This window comes from Eulemur rufifrons, chromosome 21, assembly GCF_041146395.1.
Source record: "Eulemur rufifrons isolate Redbay chromosome 21, OSU_ERuf_1, whole genome shotgun sequence".
Taxonomy (NCBI): domain Eukaryota; kingdom Metazoa; phylum Chordata; class Mammalia; order Primates; family Lemuridae; genus Eulemur; species Eulemur rufifrons.
The window spans coordinates 4,913,416-4,926,695 of record NC_091003.1 but is presented as its reverse complement, the minus strand read 5'-3'; the positions used below and the strand labels follow the sequence as shown (position 1 = coordinate 4,926,695).

The window sequence follows — 13,280 nt, the reverse complement described above, 5'->3', positions numbered from 1 at the left end:
AGAGATTGGTTAACCTATAGACTAGTAAGTGAACGGTGAAGCACTAAATATGACCCACAGAACTAAGACTAAAGGAAGAGTACTCTGTATAATTACTATATACTTTGACAATGCAGAAACAGTAACTATTTTGTAAAACGAGAGAAACATGCAAAAACAGGGTTTCTTTATTTTAAAAAAAAAAAAAAAAAAAACCATCTTCAGGAATCCTGGAGTTCAGTATCAATAATATTTTATTATGCTGTGTGTCTCTGAGAATAAAGATTTTTTGTGTGGAAGAAAGAAGATAGAAAAACTTTATAGAGAACTGGGGATATAAAAATTCTGTAGTGTTGGATTTCAATAGGGTAAGTTAGTATGAACTCAAGACACTGTGCTATATATGGATGTATGTATGCACATGTATGTGCACAACTATGTACACAGATGTACACGCACACACTCACACACAGCTCCCCTCCTCAGTTCTGTCAGGCAAATCATAACCAAAAGAATGTAGCTACGCTATCTGAAAAATGAGTTTTTAAGACATAAAGCATTATCAGTACTAAAGAAAATATGATATTATGGGTAAAAGGTTCACTTACCTAAGAAAACATCACTTTTATTTATTTATTTTTATTTTTTTTTTATTGCGTGTCATCCTTGCGCAGGGGCCATGCTAATCTTTTCTGTATCGTTCCAATTTTAGTATATGTGCTGCCGAAGCGAGCACCATCACTTTTAAATTTATATCTAGTAACATCCGTCAAAATATATTAAGTAAAAAAAGTATATAAATGGACAAAATCACAATTACACTAAACTGCCAAAACACAGAAAGCTCAACACAATTGGAAAATTGGCACAAAGTGAAGAGACAGTTACAATGCCATCAGTGAGAAAGTATTATGTATCTGAATAGTTAACATTTAAAGCAAAAGTCGTACTTGCAATGACAAGTAAAAGCCATCGTCTGGTCCTGTCAGCTCAGCCCAAATCTTGGTAGCTTCCTCCCATGACATTCCCCTCTCTACACTAATCTGTAAAAAAAAAAAATAAAATAAAACTTAAGCTCACTCCTGTAAATGCCTCTCACAGGAGAACTACATGTCAACACGTGCATGTTTTCCAAACTTACCGTGTACAATTCTACGTGGCCAGAGGTTGAATATCCTGGAGTCAGAAACTTCTTAACATCACTTTTCCTCACCTTTTCATCTCCAGAACCAAGATCTTGAATAAGAAAACCAACATGTAAGTGCAGAAGGAACATTTTTTTCAGGAATACAAACGACATTTTAAAATATTTCCCTACTTACCTAAGATTCCCATATCATATCTTCCATTTTTTTTTGCATTTTGAACAACTGCAGTAAGTGTGTCCGCAAAATACTGAAATAATGCATTCTGTTGATGTACCTCCATGCCTAAAATTCTATTTAAGAATTTGCCTATGTTGTTATAATCTGCAACGACAAGATTATATGAACGATTTCATGCATTCAAATGGTAATTAATTTTTTTATTCATCTAGGTCTAGTTCAAATCCCACTTTGTCTTCTATAGTCTTCCTTCCCAACTCTCGCACCGTCCCTGCAACAGAGCTATGATCTGCATGTTTCTACCTCTAGCTATTAGCACAACTATGATGCATGCACAAAAGTTTGTTGAACTGAATTTTTGCATCTTCACTTATGGGAAGTATGAACACAATTTAGCACTTGAGAATGTTGGTTTTCCAACATTAAATCTTAACTCATGAAGTTAAAAGCACTCTCTAAGCCATCGAATCCAAACTGTGGCTGCACAGTAAAAATGCCTGGGAGCTGTGGAAAAAAACTACCAGTATCTGCACTCCACCCCTAGTCTCAGTCATTTTTATATGTTTGACAGCTGATTATATTTGCATCCACTGTTGAAAGTTGCTGCTCTTTGGACAGAATAGAAGTTTAATCTCTAATGCGTACCCACAGTGGCCAAAAAGCCCAGAGTGCTCAGTAATAAGAGACTAAGAAATACTCACTTGAAGCTTCCCCTTCAGCTACAAAAGCACATGTAATAAAATGGGATTTAATAATACAGCAATAGTTACATGTACCCACAAAGTTAATAATACTACCTTTATCAAGAGTAAGAATTCCTGAGCGATCTTCTACATTTATCAGGCCAACTCCTATCAGTCCTTGTCGAACATCTGTAAGAAAATAAACTTATATAAAATCCTATAATCCAAATGACTCGAGGACCTATTTCTTCACTAATCAAACTAGATAAATTTCTAGTAGTAAGACAGAGCCTATATATCTTCTACAGTTCCAATAAGCTGAATTAAATGGAACCCACAGTCCCCAAAGGTCTTTTGCCACTCCAAAATCCCTGAGTACTCAAACTTCACACTATATCCTATTACTTCACTAAAACAGCTTCTCTTTCCAACAGCAATCCTGTGTAGTGGAGATCTCTGTCTATGAAGTTCTCACCCACAGGATCTAAGCAATTTTACACAAGGAGCAGAATACTAGATGCTTTAAAAAAAATAACGGTGTGCAGGCTCCAACCCAGACTTGCAGATATCAAGCTGACCAAGAAAATCTTTTGGTAATCCATCTTTATGGGGAGAAAAAAATCACCTGTATGTAAGTTCAGCACTGTTTGTGGTGGCAAAGAATTAGAAACCATCTCAATATCAACAGTGAATGATTCACTATAACCATGCTGTTGAGTGTTATGGAACGCTTGGTTAGCTGCATGAATTAGTGCTATAGCTACTGACTTTGCAGGGGATGTATATGACGTACTGTTAAGTGAGAAAAGTACACTGCAAGTAATATCATGCCATTTAAAAGAAAACCTCGGTACTAAGATAAACATGGAGAAAAGACATAGAAGGGCTGCCCCTGCTCACATTGTCAACATCTGTGACCTCAGAAGGTGAGAATGGAAAGGGTGTTAAGAAAAAGAGTATTAACTCTCTTCATTATATACTTCAAGATTCTTTTCATTACTTATAATAAATCAGTAAATGTTAATTTTAAAAAATTAGAAATAAATCAGGGAGTTATTTTTGACACTCCCTCTAATGACCAAGGTGGGAAGAGGGTGTGGGGTTAAGACTTCACTGTTTGCTTTGGTAAAAGCTATCAGTGATCGTGAGCACCTCTGACAGGTATCTAAACAACGACTGCTATGCACTCATATTGGCATGTACTAGTATGTTGCAAAGGACTAGTAAAACATGGTAACTCCACAATGATAATGTTTCAAATATCTTATACCAACTTATTTTCAGTTTCCTGAACTACTAAAATCATCTCTCCTACCTACATGTATGAGGTGGGCCAAAATCTACAGATTTGCAATATGGGTTTAAGAATTTCTATAGTACTACCTAAGATTTTAATTACGGAAATTTCCAAGCATGCAAAAGAAAAAAGATTATTCTATGAGCCACATGTACCCACCCACTTTTAACAACTGTTAACTCATGGCCAAATTTGCTTCATATACACCTCCCACCATAAACCCAGGTACTCTGTAAACTTTAAAATTAAATTTCAAAAGCTATTTGGCAAAGTGATTTTACTTAATGTACTAAAACCACTTTGCTCTGTTAGTATTAGAGTAGTGTTGCCTGAGAGGGGAGGATTGCTTGAGGCCATGAGACCAACATGGACAACATAGTGAGACACCATCTCTAAAAAAGGTAAAAAACTCAGCTAAGCATGGTGGCATGCATCTGCAAGGTCCTAGCTACTAGGGAGGCTGAGGCAGGAGGATTGCTTGAGCCCAGGAGTTCCAAGCTGCAGCGAGCTATGGCTGTACCACTGCACTTCAGACTGGGTGACAGGGTGAGACCTTATCTCTAAAAAGAATTTTATAAAAATAAAAATTAGCCTAGTAGTGACATCCTCTTTTACTATGTCAAGAGCAAAAGCACTTTTATTTGAATAAAATTGGTTTTAATAAATCTGTTTAATGTAAGAAGTAAACTTACACGTTCTAATAACCTCTAATTTCTAAATTTCATACAATTCATGTCTGAAGAAAAATTAAAACTAAAACAGCAAACGTTATAACAAATAATTGAGTATATCATTGTCGACTGTTACCTTTAAAGAATTCTCCAGGATAGTCTGGAGGTGGTGATACCATAGGAGAATCCAAGTTTACAATGGATTTCATGACAATTTCTAAAGCATTTCTTCCATACTGCAATAAAAACCAAAAACTTTTAACCAGTTTCAGCATTTGGATATTCTTCAATCACATGATCCCCTACATGTTATAACAACCATTATTGCACCAAAGACTAAAAAGCAGAACGTGCTTCAAGTCCCAACAAACTGGGAGGCTGAGGTGGGAGGATTAATTGAGTTCAGGAGTTTGAGACCAGCCTAGGCAATATAGCAAGACTCTGTCTCTAATAAATTTTAATAATTAGCTGGCTATGGTGGCATATAGTCCCAGCTCCAGGAGGCTGAAGCAGGGTGACCCCTTGAGCACAAGAGTTTGAGGATGCAGTGAGCTATGATTATACTACTGTTATCCAGCCTGGGTGACAGAGCAAGACTCTGCCCCTTTAAACAAATAAATAAAAGTACATCTCAAACAAAAGCGTATCTCTTTATATATTTTATCCTGCCACTGCACATAGCAGACATTCGATAAATAATTTCCTTTATTTTTGGGAACTCACAACTCATACCCAAGTGTTTATTATATTCCTATTGGGAATGACTATATTCATGACTATATAGGTGACTGTACTGTAGAGTTAATCACCAAAAATCTAACTTACATGTGAAATCCTATGTCTTACAGGAAGCCATGAATTTAAAGCAAAAACATAAGGATAGGAAGTTTTCAATTTTATTTTTTTTTAACCACAAGTTTTCTTTTTTCTCCCCCTCATCCCCAATCCCCCAACAAGAAGTTTTCAATTTTTAACAGTAACCACTTTCCCCGTCTGCTTGTTACATACACTATTCACTACCACAAGTTTTCAGAGATACTGGGAGCTGAAATGTACCTTATTGTCAAAGTTGAATCTGCTCAGATCTCTGGATTCGGTTGCTCTCCTGTCACCATGTGTAAGCGCCCCCTATCAAAACATAAAATTTCTAATCAAGGCACAGTTAACCTTGTACCAGAAGGCACACAACACGGATCACCTTTTACATACATTCAACACAACTCAAAAGCTTACCAAACTCTCAAGTCTTTTAGCAACAATAGATGCAAATCTTTGCTCTCCTGCCAATTCAGAAATCAGAAAGACATACTCGGGAGCAGTAACTTGATTTGATCGATGAGTTCGTCCTGTAACGACATTTTTGTAAAAGATCACTGTGTTCACTAAAGATAGAATATTCTGAGATCTATTCCTGGCACTTAACACTAAATGGGTATTGAGAAACCCTTTAACTAGAGGAAAAATTTAAGATAACAGTTACCATAACTCCCCAAAAGTAAAAAATCGAGTATTCCACGGTGTGTAATAAAAAAAAAGGACAAAATTGTAAACACTGACTTGAATGACATTCATGTTCAAAGCAATACTCCTCCTTATGAAAGAAGAGAACCTGCCATAAAACTGTTAAATGACAGAAGTATTACTACTGCTACCCCAATTTTGGTTAACCCCAGCGTTGCTGATAGGAAGCCACTGTGGATTCTCCCAAAATTGTTTTTCAAATCACTGGGTCACAGGGAAATGAAGACAGAAGGGAAGGAATGGCAGTATGTCTTCAGTGAAGCCAATGACAGCTGAAAAGGACACGCAAGTAAAGCTGCTCTGACACGGAATCTACACATCCTAAAGGTCCATGAGGAAAACATGCCAGAGGAGCCCAACTCTTAGATATAAACCAGGAACCCCACAAAAATTCCACTGCAGATCTTTTACAGCTTTTAAAATAGGTAAAAAATGAATTCATAATGCACTATACAGGGTATATGTAAACACTCCTTAAATGCAAAATCTAAGCTTTGGAGTTATAAGCTAACATTAAAACAGATTTTGATATGCACACATTTTCCCAATGATTGCCAGCTATCCTTTAAGTGAAACACAGCGCAGGAACTCACCAAACTGCTGAATTGCTCTATCAGCACTCCAGGGTAATTCCAAAGTCATATGAACTCTTCGCCTTTGATTTTTAGCTCTTCGATCTGCTTGTAATGAAATACCAGAGCTGGCAGCTTCTGAGATGATAGCAATATTCTGTATCAAATGTAAGGGGGGAAAAATTACCTCAGCACAAGAATAAGCAGGGCAGTGACTTAATTAAAGTCCTTCAATGAACTTCTGGCGGTCCACTAATACCTGCTCTCTCCTTCTTCCTCTGACCTCCAAATTTAGCTAGGTACCTGGCTGCCCAGAACCAAAATTTTATGTCCCGGTCTCGCTTACAGCTAAATGTGAGCGTGTAGGCATGCTCCAGCCAGTAGGGCGGCTGTTACGTATAATGTCTGGGAAATGTCCTTCAAAGGAGGAGACATGCCCTTCTCCTCCCCTTTTCTCCTTTCTGCTAGCTGAAATGTAGAGGTAAGAACTGGACCTGGAACAGCGATCTTGGAACACAGAGATAACTTGGAAATGGAGGCACACATAATTAGATGAACACCACAGAAGAGGACTGGTCTTCAAGGGGCCATAACAGCTCTGGGTCTACTTACCTAAGTGTGTGCATGAGAAAAATAAACAGCATGTTTAAACTGATAATGATTTTGGATTTTCTATCATTTAAAAGCCAAAATTAATTCTAACCAATATAACTTGTATAGTGCCTGGGCCTAGATTGATGAAACAATTAAAATAATACCTCTATCTATAATTATTTTTTTCCGAGACAACAGTCTCGCTCTGTTGCCAGGGCTAGAGTGCCATGGTGTCAGCCTAGCTCACAGCAACCTCAAAGTCCTGGGCTCAAGCGATCCTTCTGCCTCAGCCTCCCGAGTAGCTGGGACTACAGGCATGCGCCACCATGCCCAGCTGATTTTTTTTTTTCCCATATATATTTTTAGCTGTCCGTATAATTTCCTTTCTATTTTTAGTAGAGATGGGGTCTCGCTCTTGCTCAGGCTGGTCTCGAACTCCTGAGCTCAAACAATCCGCCCGCCTCAGCCTCCCAGAGTGCCAGGATTACAGGCGTGAGCCACTGCGCCCGGCCCTACAATCTTTAAAATATACATGACCATATCTGACCACTGTAGAAATTTTGGTTGCCTCCAGAGGCTCTTTATGTTGCCGAGGCTGGCGCCTTGAACTCCTGGGCTCAAGTGATCCTCCCACCTCAGCCTCCTAAGTAGTTGGGACTACAGGCATGTGTCACTACAGACAACAGCTTTTTAATACATTTTTAAAGACAATTTTGGTAATGGTAACTATCATCTTTTTTCCAGAGGCAGAGAAATTTATTGAAATATAAACCAAAATATGGGTGGAAAAGTAAGATTTTATTCTTCCTTCTTTTAGATTAAGGAATGGGCTTCAAGAGGTGCTAGTCTAAAGAGGTGATACCTATTTCTTAGCAATCCCATCAGCAAACGCATATAGTTATTCCAACTAGATGGAAAAAAAAATGGATCCGAGAAACTTAGATTTGATGACATCCTTTTAACAGGATAAGAGTCTACAGAAAGAGCCTCTGGAGGCAACCAAAATCTCTACAGTGGTCAGACACAGAAGTTCAACCTCCAAGCCATTCACAGTAAATCACCTTAACATGGTATAGCAATAAAAGAAACAGCAAACCCAGAGGATACCAGTAATCTGAACACTCTTAAATATCATTCTAGTCTCAAAATTAAAACGACACTAGTGTGACATTAGATGTCATGACACTAAGATGACCACACAGTATCAGTATTTTTCTATTCTGATTAAAGGTTTCAAAAGCCTCCAAAGCTATCAAGAGCCATGTCTAATTCAATGTGTAATACAGAACACTCATAACATTCAACTTATGGTAAAACAATGAAAACACGTAAAATATTCCTATGTGTACTTATTATTCCAGTGTTAGTGTCTGCCTTCAAAGAAAAAAGAAAGAAAAATTAAATAGAACAGTAACATTCAACAGACATGATTTATACAAAAAAAAAAAAAAAAAAAAAGTAGGAGGGTGAGGTGGAAGGTGGCTTGAGCCCAGGAGGTTGGAGACCAGCTTCAGCAACACAGACAGAAACTGTCTCTACAAAAAATTTTTTTAAAAAAGTAGCCAGGTATGATGGTGTGTGCCTGCAATCCCAGCTACTTGGGAGGCTGAGGCAGGAAGATCACTTGAGCCAAGAGTTCAAGGTCATAGTGAGCTATGATCACACTGCTGTATTCCGTATAGCTGGATAACAGAACAAAGCCCGTCTCTAAGGAAAAAAACCTAAAGCTTAAGCTAAATGTATGAGCATTGTTCTTTTCACCAAAAAGCACTGGCAGAAAAACATACCTTATCTCCATCCATAAATCTCTGTTTTTCTGTGATGTTTAGGATTTCCACAGGCACATCAAGTTCAGATCTTGACTCGTAAGATATGCTTCCATCATCATTGCTAACAACACGCCCCTTGCGGCCAGTCATCTGAGAAAACAGTGTTACAAGCCATCCAACTATGGTGCTTAGAGCTCAGTGCCTCCTTCATTAAACTTGGGATACAAAAGCACAGGCTGTGCCGCACCAGGCACTGGGGTATACAAACACTGGAACACAGTCCCTGGGAAAAGCAGCCTTGACCACAAAAGCGGCCAGACAAGTGCAGTAAATGAGACCAGTGGCTTTAGACATTCAGATACTGGGGGCAGAACTTCACTGGTGCTAGGGGGACAACTAAAACAGAACACAGGTTCTAAGATACAAGAGAAAAATTCAGATAGATTATGTTTTGATACTCACAATACCACATTCATTGTACAGGGGTAAAAAAAGCCAAAATGTTACTAAGAAGAGACACAGCCCTAATCAAGTCATATTTACCTCAGCAACATTCTCAGGGCCACCAAGTTCATCAATAAGTTCATCCAGGGTATTAGGAGGGAGGTCTTCAGCTAATTTTTCTAGCTTATCTAGTAGATCTTTCTTCATCTGCTGGGCCCTTTCCACAGCATCCTGACTTGTTATAAGGCTACTGTTACTATTGGTGTTGCTGTTAGCTAAACAAAGAACATTAATTAAAAGTCAGTACAAACTTTAAGTATTTGTTTTGTTTAAAGTATGTTTCACAGACAATGCAAGTTTCTACATGGATACCTGGTGCATTGTTAGGAACAGGTGATATAACTGGAGTAGATGAAAAACTAGGTCGTTTTGATCCAAGACCTGATGCTAATAAGGCACTTTGAATAGAATCTGGATCTATACTTTTCTTCTTTTTTTTATCTTTGTTTTTCTTGTGGTCTTTTCTGATTAACCAGGGATCTGAGTGTCAAGGAAAGAAGTACGTCAAATCATTTGTTAAAACGTATAGAATCTTTAAGGAAAACAACCCTTGAAATTTTTTGTATTATTAAACCAATAGCTTATAAATCATCACACCAACTACAGTAGTCCAGTACATCCCATCCATACACCATGGGGTACAAATCTACATGGTGAGGTTAAAAATAACCACACAAAATTGAGGTCACATTTTCACATAGATGAGGCTCAAACCTCCAGATGACAAACTAGAGCTCTCCACCAAAGTAAAGATTAGAATCTGTGTGATCATTTGTGCTGCACAGAAAAAAAGGTTGTAATACCTCACTTTTAAATACACTGGAGCATGAACTACTTTTCAGTTTACATTAAATATACTGAACTTACCGTCTTCATCATCCTCGCTAGATTCGTCTCTAAATGGGTTGAAATCATCATCATCTCCAGAACTCATGTTTTTAGAGCTCTCATAGTCACTTTCTTCATTATCAGAGGCATCAGATTCACTTCCGCTGTCATCAGAACTACTACCAGTAAGGCCACCTACTTTCCGTGATTTTTTGGCTTCTCGAGTTATTTCTTCACCTACTCCCAAACCCCAAAAAAGAGAGTCAGCCCAATACGCTTCTAAAGATTTGGGATGTCACATTTAGTTCTTATGTTAATGCAAATGAAAAGTACAGAAGAAAAGCATTTATATAAGAATATAAGAACAAAATTCACAAATAAGCACTAATGTTTTGGACTCATCACGATAATAAATGAGGTTATGTTCAATTATTCTCAAGAAGAAATTAGGCCGGGCGCGGTGGCTCACGCCTGTAATCCTAGCCCTCTGGGAGGCCGAGGCGGGAAGACTGCTTGAGCTCAGGAGTTCGAGACCAGCCTGAGCAAGAGCGAGACCCTGCCTCTACTAAAAAGAGAAAGAAATTATATGGACAGCTAAAAATATGTAGGAAAAATTAGCCAGGCATGGTGGCACATGTCTGTAGTCCCAGCTACTCGGGAGGCTGAGGCAGAAGGATTGCTTGAGCCCAGGAGTTTGAGGTTGCTGTGAGCTAGGCTGACGCCAGGGCACTCTAGCCAGGGCAAAAGAGCGAGACTGTCTCAAAAAAGTAAAAAAGAAAAAAGAAAAATAAAAAAAAGAGTACTATAGGAAGTGGCAGTGAAAACACGCAACCACTTGTCAATTGAAGGAAAGTAATTCCCTCTCAAAATATAGCCACTTTAAAACGCTCAAATTTATAGTACTTTCAACATTAGCTATTTTTGTAGAAGTACTCACCTTTCCGCTTCTTTATTTTATTTTCTTTACAAGGACTATCTCTTGGTGAACTGTTGTTACTGGGAGCTGTCAAATCGATTCCCAGCAAACTATAAAGTTTTTTCCTGTCTGGAGCAGGGAAGTGTTTTTCAATGAGTGACTGCAACACTCCTCTGCAGTAAAGAAACAACGATAATTACTGCTTCATTTGGCAAAATAATTTGGTATATGTAAAATATTATTGAATATATCTCTTACAAAAGAAAAATACTAGGCCGGGCGCGGTGGCTCACGCCTGTAATCCTACCACTCTGGGAGGCTGAGGCGGGCGGATTGTTTGAGCTCAGGAGTTCAAGACCAGCCTGAGCAAGAGCAAGACTTCGCCTCTACTAAAAATAGAAAGAAATTATATGGACAGCTAAAAACATATATAGAAAAAATTAGCTGGGCATGGTGGTGCATGCCTGTAGTCCCAGCTACTCGGGAGGCTGAGGCAGGAGGATCCCTTAAGCCCAGGAGTTTGAGGTTGCTGTGAGCTAGCCTGACACCACAGCACTCCAGCATGGACAACTGAGTGAGACTCTGTCTCAAAAACAAAAGGAAAATTACTTCGTTCAATTTTATGAAATACTGGTAACCCAGCTCAAATGAATTTTAATTTTCTGGGCCAAGGCTGTCTAACTGAGTAACAATGCAAGCCAAGCCACATACACAAATTTTTTATTTTCTAGTAGCTACATTATAAAGTAAAACTGGTGAAACTAAGTTTAATAACATATTTTATTTAACTCAATATAGCACTTCGATATATAACCAATGAGTTGTGTCATAGCCTTTGAAGCCATGGATTTTACACGTATAGCCATCTCAATTTGGACTAGTCATTTCAACTGCTCAGTAGCCACATGTGATGAGCAGCTCCCATTTTGGACAAGGGAGTTCTAGGCATTTGTGTACAGAAAAATACAGATTAGCAAATACATGTTTTGCTCTTAGAAGAAGCATTTGAATGTATGCCCTAAAGGCAAAAATAGTATAGTACCCAAAGGTTATTTTGCTAATTTTACTACCAGAGTGAGAACTGGTAGGTTAAACAAATTGAAAACAATGTCTAAAACATTTTTTAAAGCTCTTTTTGAAGATCTCATGTTTATTTCCAATTTTTATAGCAGACCTTATTACACTGAGGCAAACTATAGTTAATGCTTCTCTGGATAGTGGTAATTTCAAATACATAAAACCATAACTAAAACTAAACCAAACTGTCACAGATTTCCAAGATGTACAAGACAGACAAAATCAAGCTCTTGTTAGTCCACATACTGTGTATAATACTGGCAAAACAGTTAACATTTTAGGATTATGAGATTTCTATGCTATTGTTTTCCAACACATATACTGTTACAGAAAAGTACAGAATTGCAAAAACTCAAATCAAGAAAACTTAAGCATTACATAGCTGAATCAGAAGTGTTGCCCCCAGGTAATGCCAACATTTGAACTAATCTAAGTAGAAACTAAAAAAAAAAAAAAAAAAAAAAAAAACCAAAACAACAACAACAAAAAAAAACTGAAGACATTACTTGGCAGTTGAAACAAAATCATTCAATTCTCCCCCGCCCTCTTCCAGAGCTTCTAAAGTTCTAGCTTCTCCTGTGGATTGCAGACCAATTACAACACACTAGAGAAAAAAGAAAATATATTAATTATAAATAATGTTTGTGGTTTCTTATCAAGACATATTTTAAATATTAAGTTAAAAAAAGATTCAAAGAAGAATCTCACTATTGTAAAGTACACATTTGTTGCACTTGTTTATTCTATATATTTGAGATATGTTGTATGTCAAAGACTTAAGCAGGAAATAGGATTACAGTTGTGAGCACGACTGAAGCCCCTACCCTTGCAGAGTTTACTGTCTTTTGTGCTTTAAGTAGATACATATTTGCCAAAAATAAAAAACCTTAAGGCAATACACATCCATGTCATCAGTGGTGATAACTATGGATGACCAAATTATAGTGATGATTATTTTATTATACTTTTATTGAGCTATCTAAATTCTCTAACAAGCACTGCTTTTATAATTTAAGAAATGTATTTTTTAAAGTTTTACTAATTAATATTTTTATAACTATCTTTAGGAAGACCAGATTTTACAAGTAGAAAACCTCAATACCCGCAAAGACTTAAAAACATAACCAAAAAGAATCTCTCAATGAGCGCCAACTTACTTTTCCATTCTTGATTTCTTCTCGAGCTAGCTGCACAACCCTTTTAACTTTGGATGCTATGCATAAGTATTTGAAAAACCTCTGGTGAGCAGACCAAAATTGACCCCACATGGACTTCTTCATTCGTTGCTCAGCATCAATCAGATCTGCAGCTTGCTGAAATCTCTCTCTGGCAATAACCCACTGAAGATACACAATCAACATTTCAGATATTTCATCTTTGAGCACAATTATTTAGAAATGACTGATTCAATTGAAATAATGTACATTGCAAGGCCATTTAAAATAATCTAATAAATCATCTTCTATAACTTCAGAATCTCTAAGTAATTATTTTTCCTAGGATGCTCAGATAGAGTGGACTCAAATTAGGGCTGCATCCTAACG

The 13,280-nt window shown here is 37.5% G+C and overlaps 1 protein-coding gene and 1 non-coding gene across 2 annotated transcripts in view; both read right to left on the bottom strand.

Moving 5' to 3' along the window:
- SBNO1 (strawberry notch homolog 1) overlaps positions 1 to 13,280 on the bottom strand; it is a 49,679-nt gene that overhangs the window by 8,574 nt on the left and 27,825 nt on the right. The window contains exons 14-28 of the mRNA XM_069497443.1: positions 12,894 to 13,076; positions 12,243 to 12,340; positions 10,681 to 10,832; positions 9,783 to 9,980; positions 9,228 to 9,395; positions 8,955 to 9,130; positions 8,430 to 8,561; positions 6,070 to 6,205; positions 5,189 to 5,301; positions 5,012 to 5,083; positions 4,092 to 4,191; positions 2,102 to 2,176; positions 1,302 to 1,448; positions 1,121 to 1,215; positions 930 to 1,022 (exon numbers count right to left, since the gene is read on the bottom strand). Of these exons, the coding sequence (XP_069353544.1) occupies positions 930 to 1,022; positions 1,121 to 1,215; positions 1,302 to 1,448; positions 2,102 to 2,176; positions 4,092 to 4,191; positions 5,012 to 5,083; positions 5,189 to 5,301; positions 6,070 to 6,205; positions 8,430 to 8,561; positions 8,955 to 9,130; positions 9,228 to 9,395; positions 9,783 to 9,980; positions 10,681 to 10,832; positions 12,243 to 12,340; positions 12,894 to 13,076 (1,938 nt within the window). The remainder of the gene's footprint in view (positions 1 to 929; positions 1,023 to 1,120; positions 1,216 to 1,301; positions 1,449 to 2,101; positions 2,177 to 4,091; positions 4,192 to 5,011; positions 5,084 to 5,188; positions 5,302 to 6,069; positions 6,206 to 8,429; positions 8,562 to 8,954; positions 9,131 to 9,227; positions 9,396 to 9,782; positions 9,981 to 10,680; positions 10,833 to 12,242; positions 12,341 to 12,893; positions 13,077 to 13,280) is intronic.
- On the bottom strand, positions 609 to 715 carry LOC138401991 (U6 spliceosomal RNA). Its single transcript, XR_011236585.1, has one exon. It is a non-coding gene; the product is annotated as a U6 spliceosomal RNA (small nuclear RNA).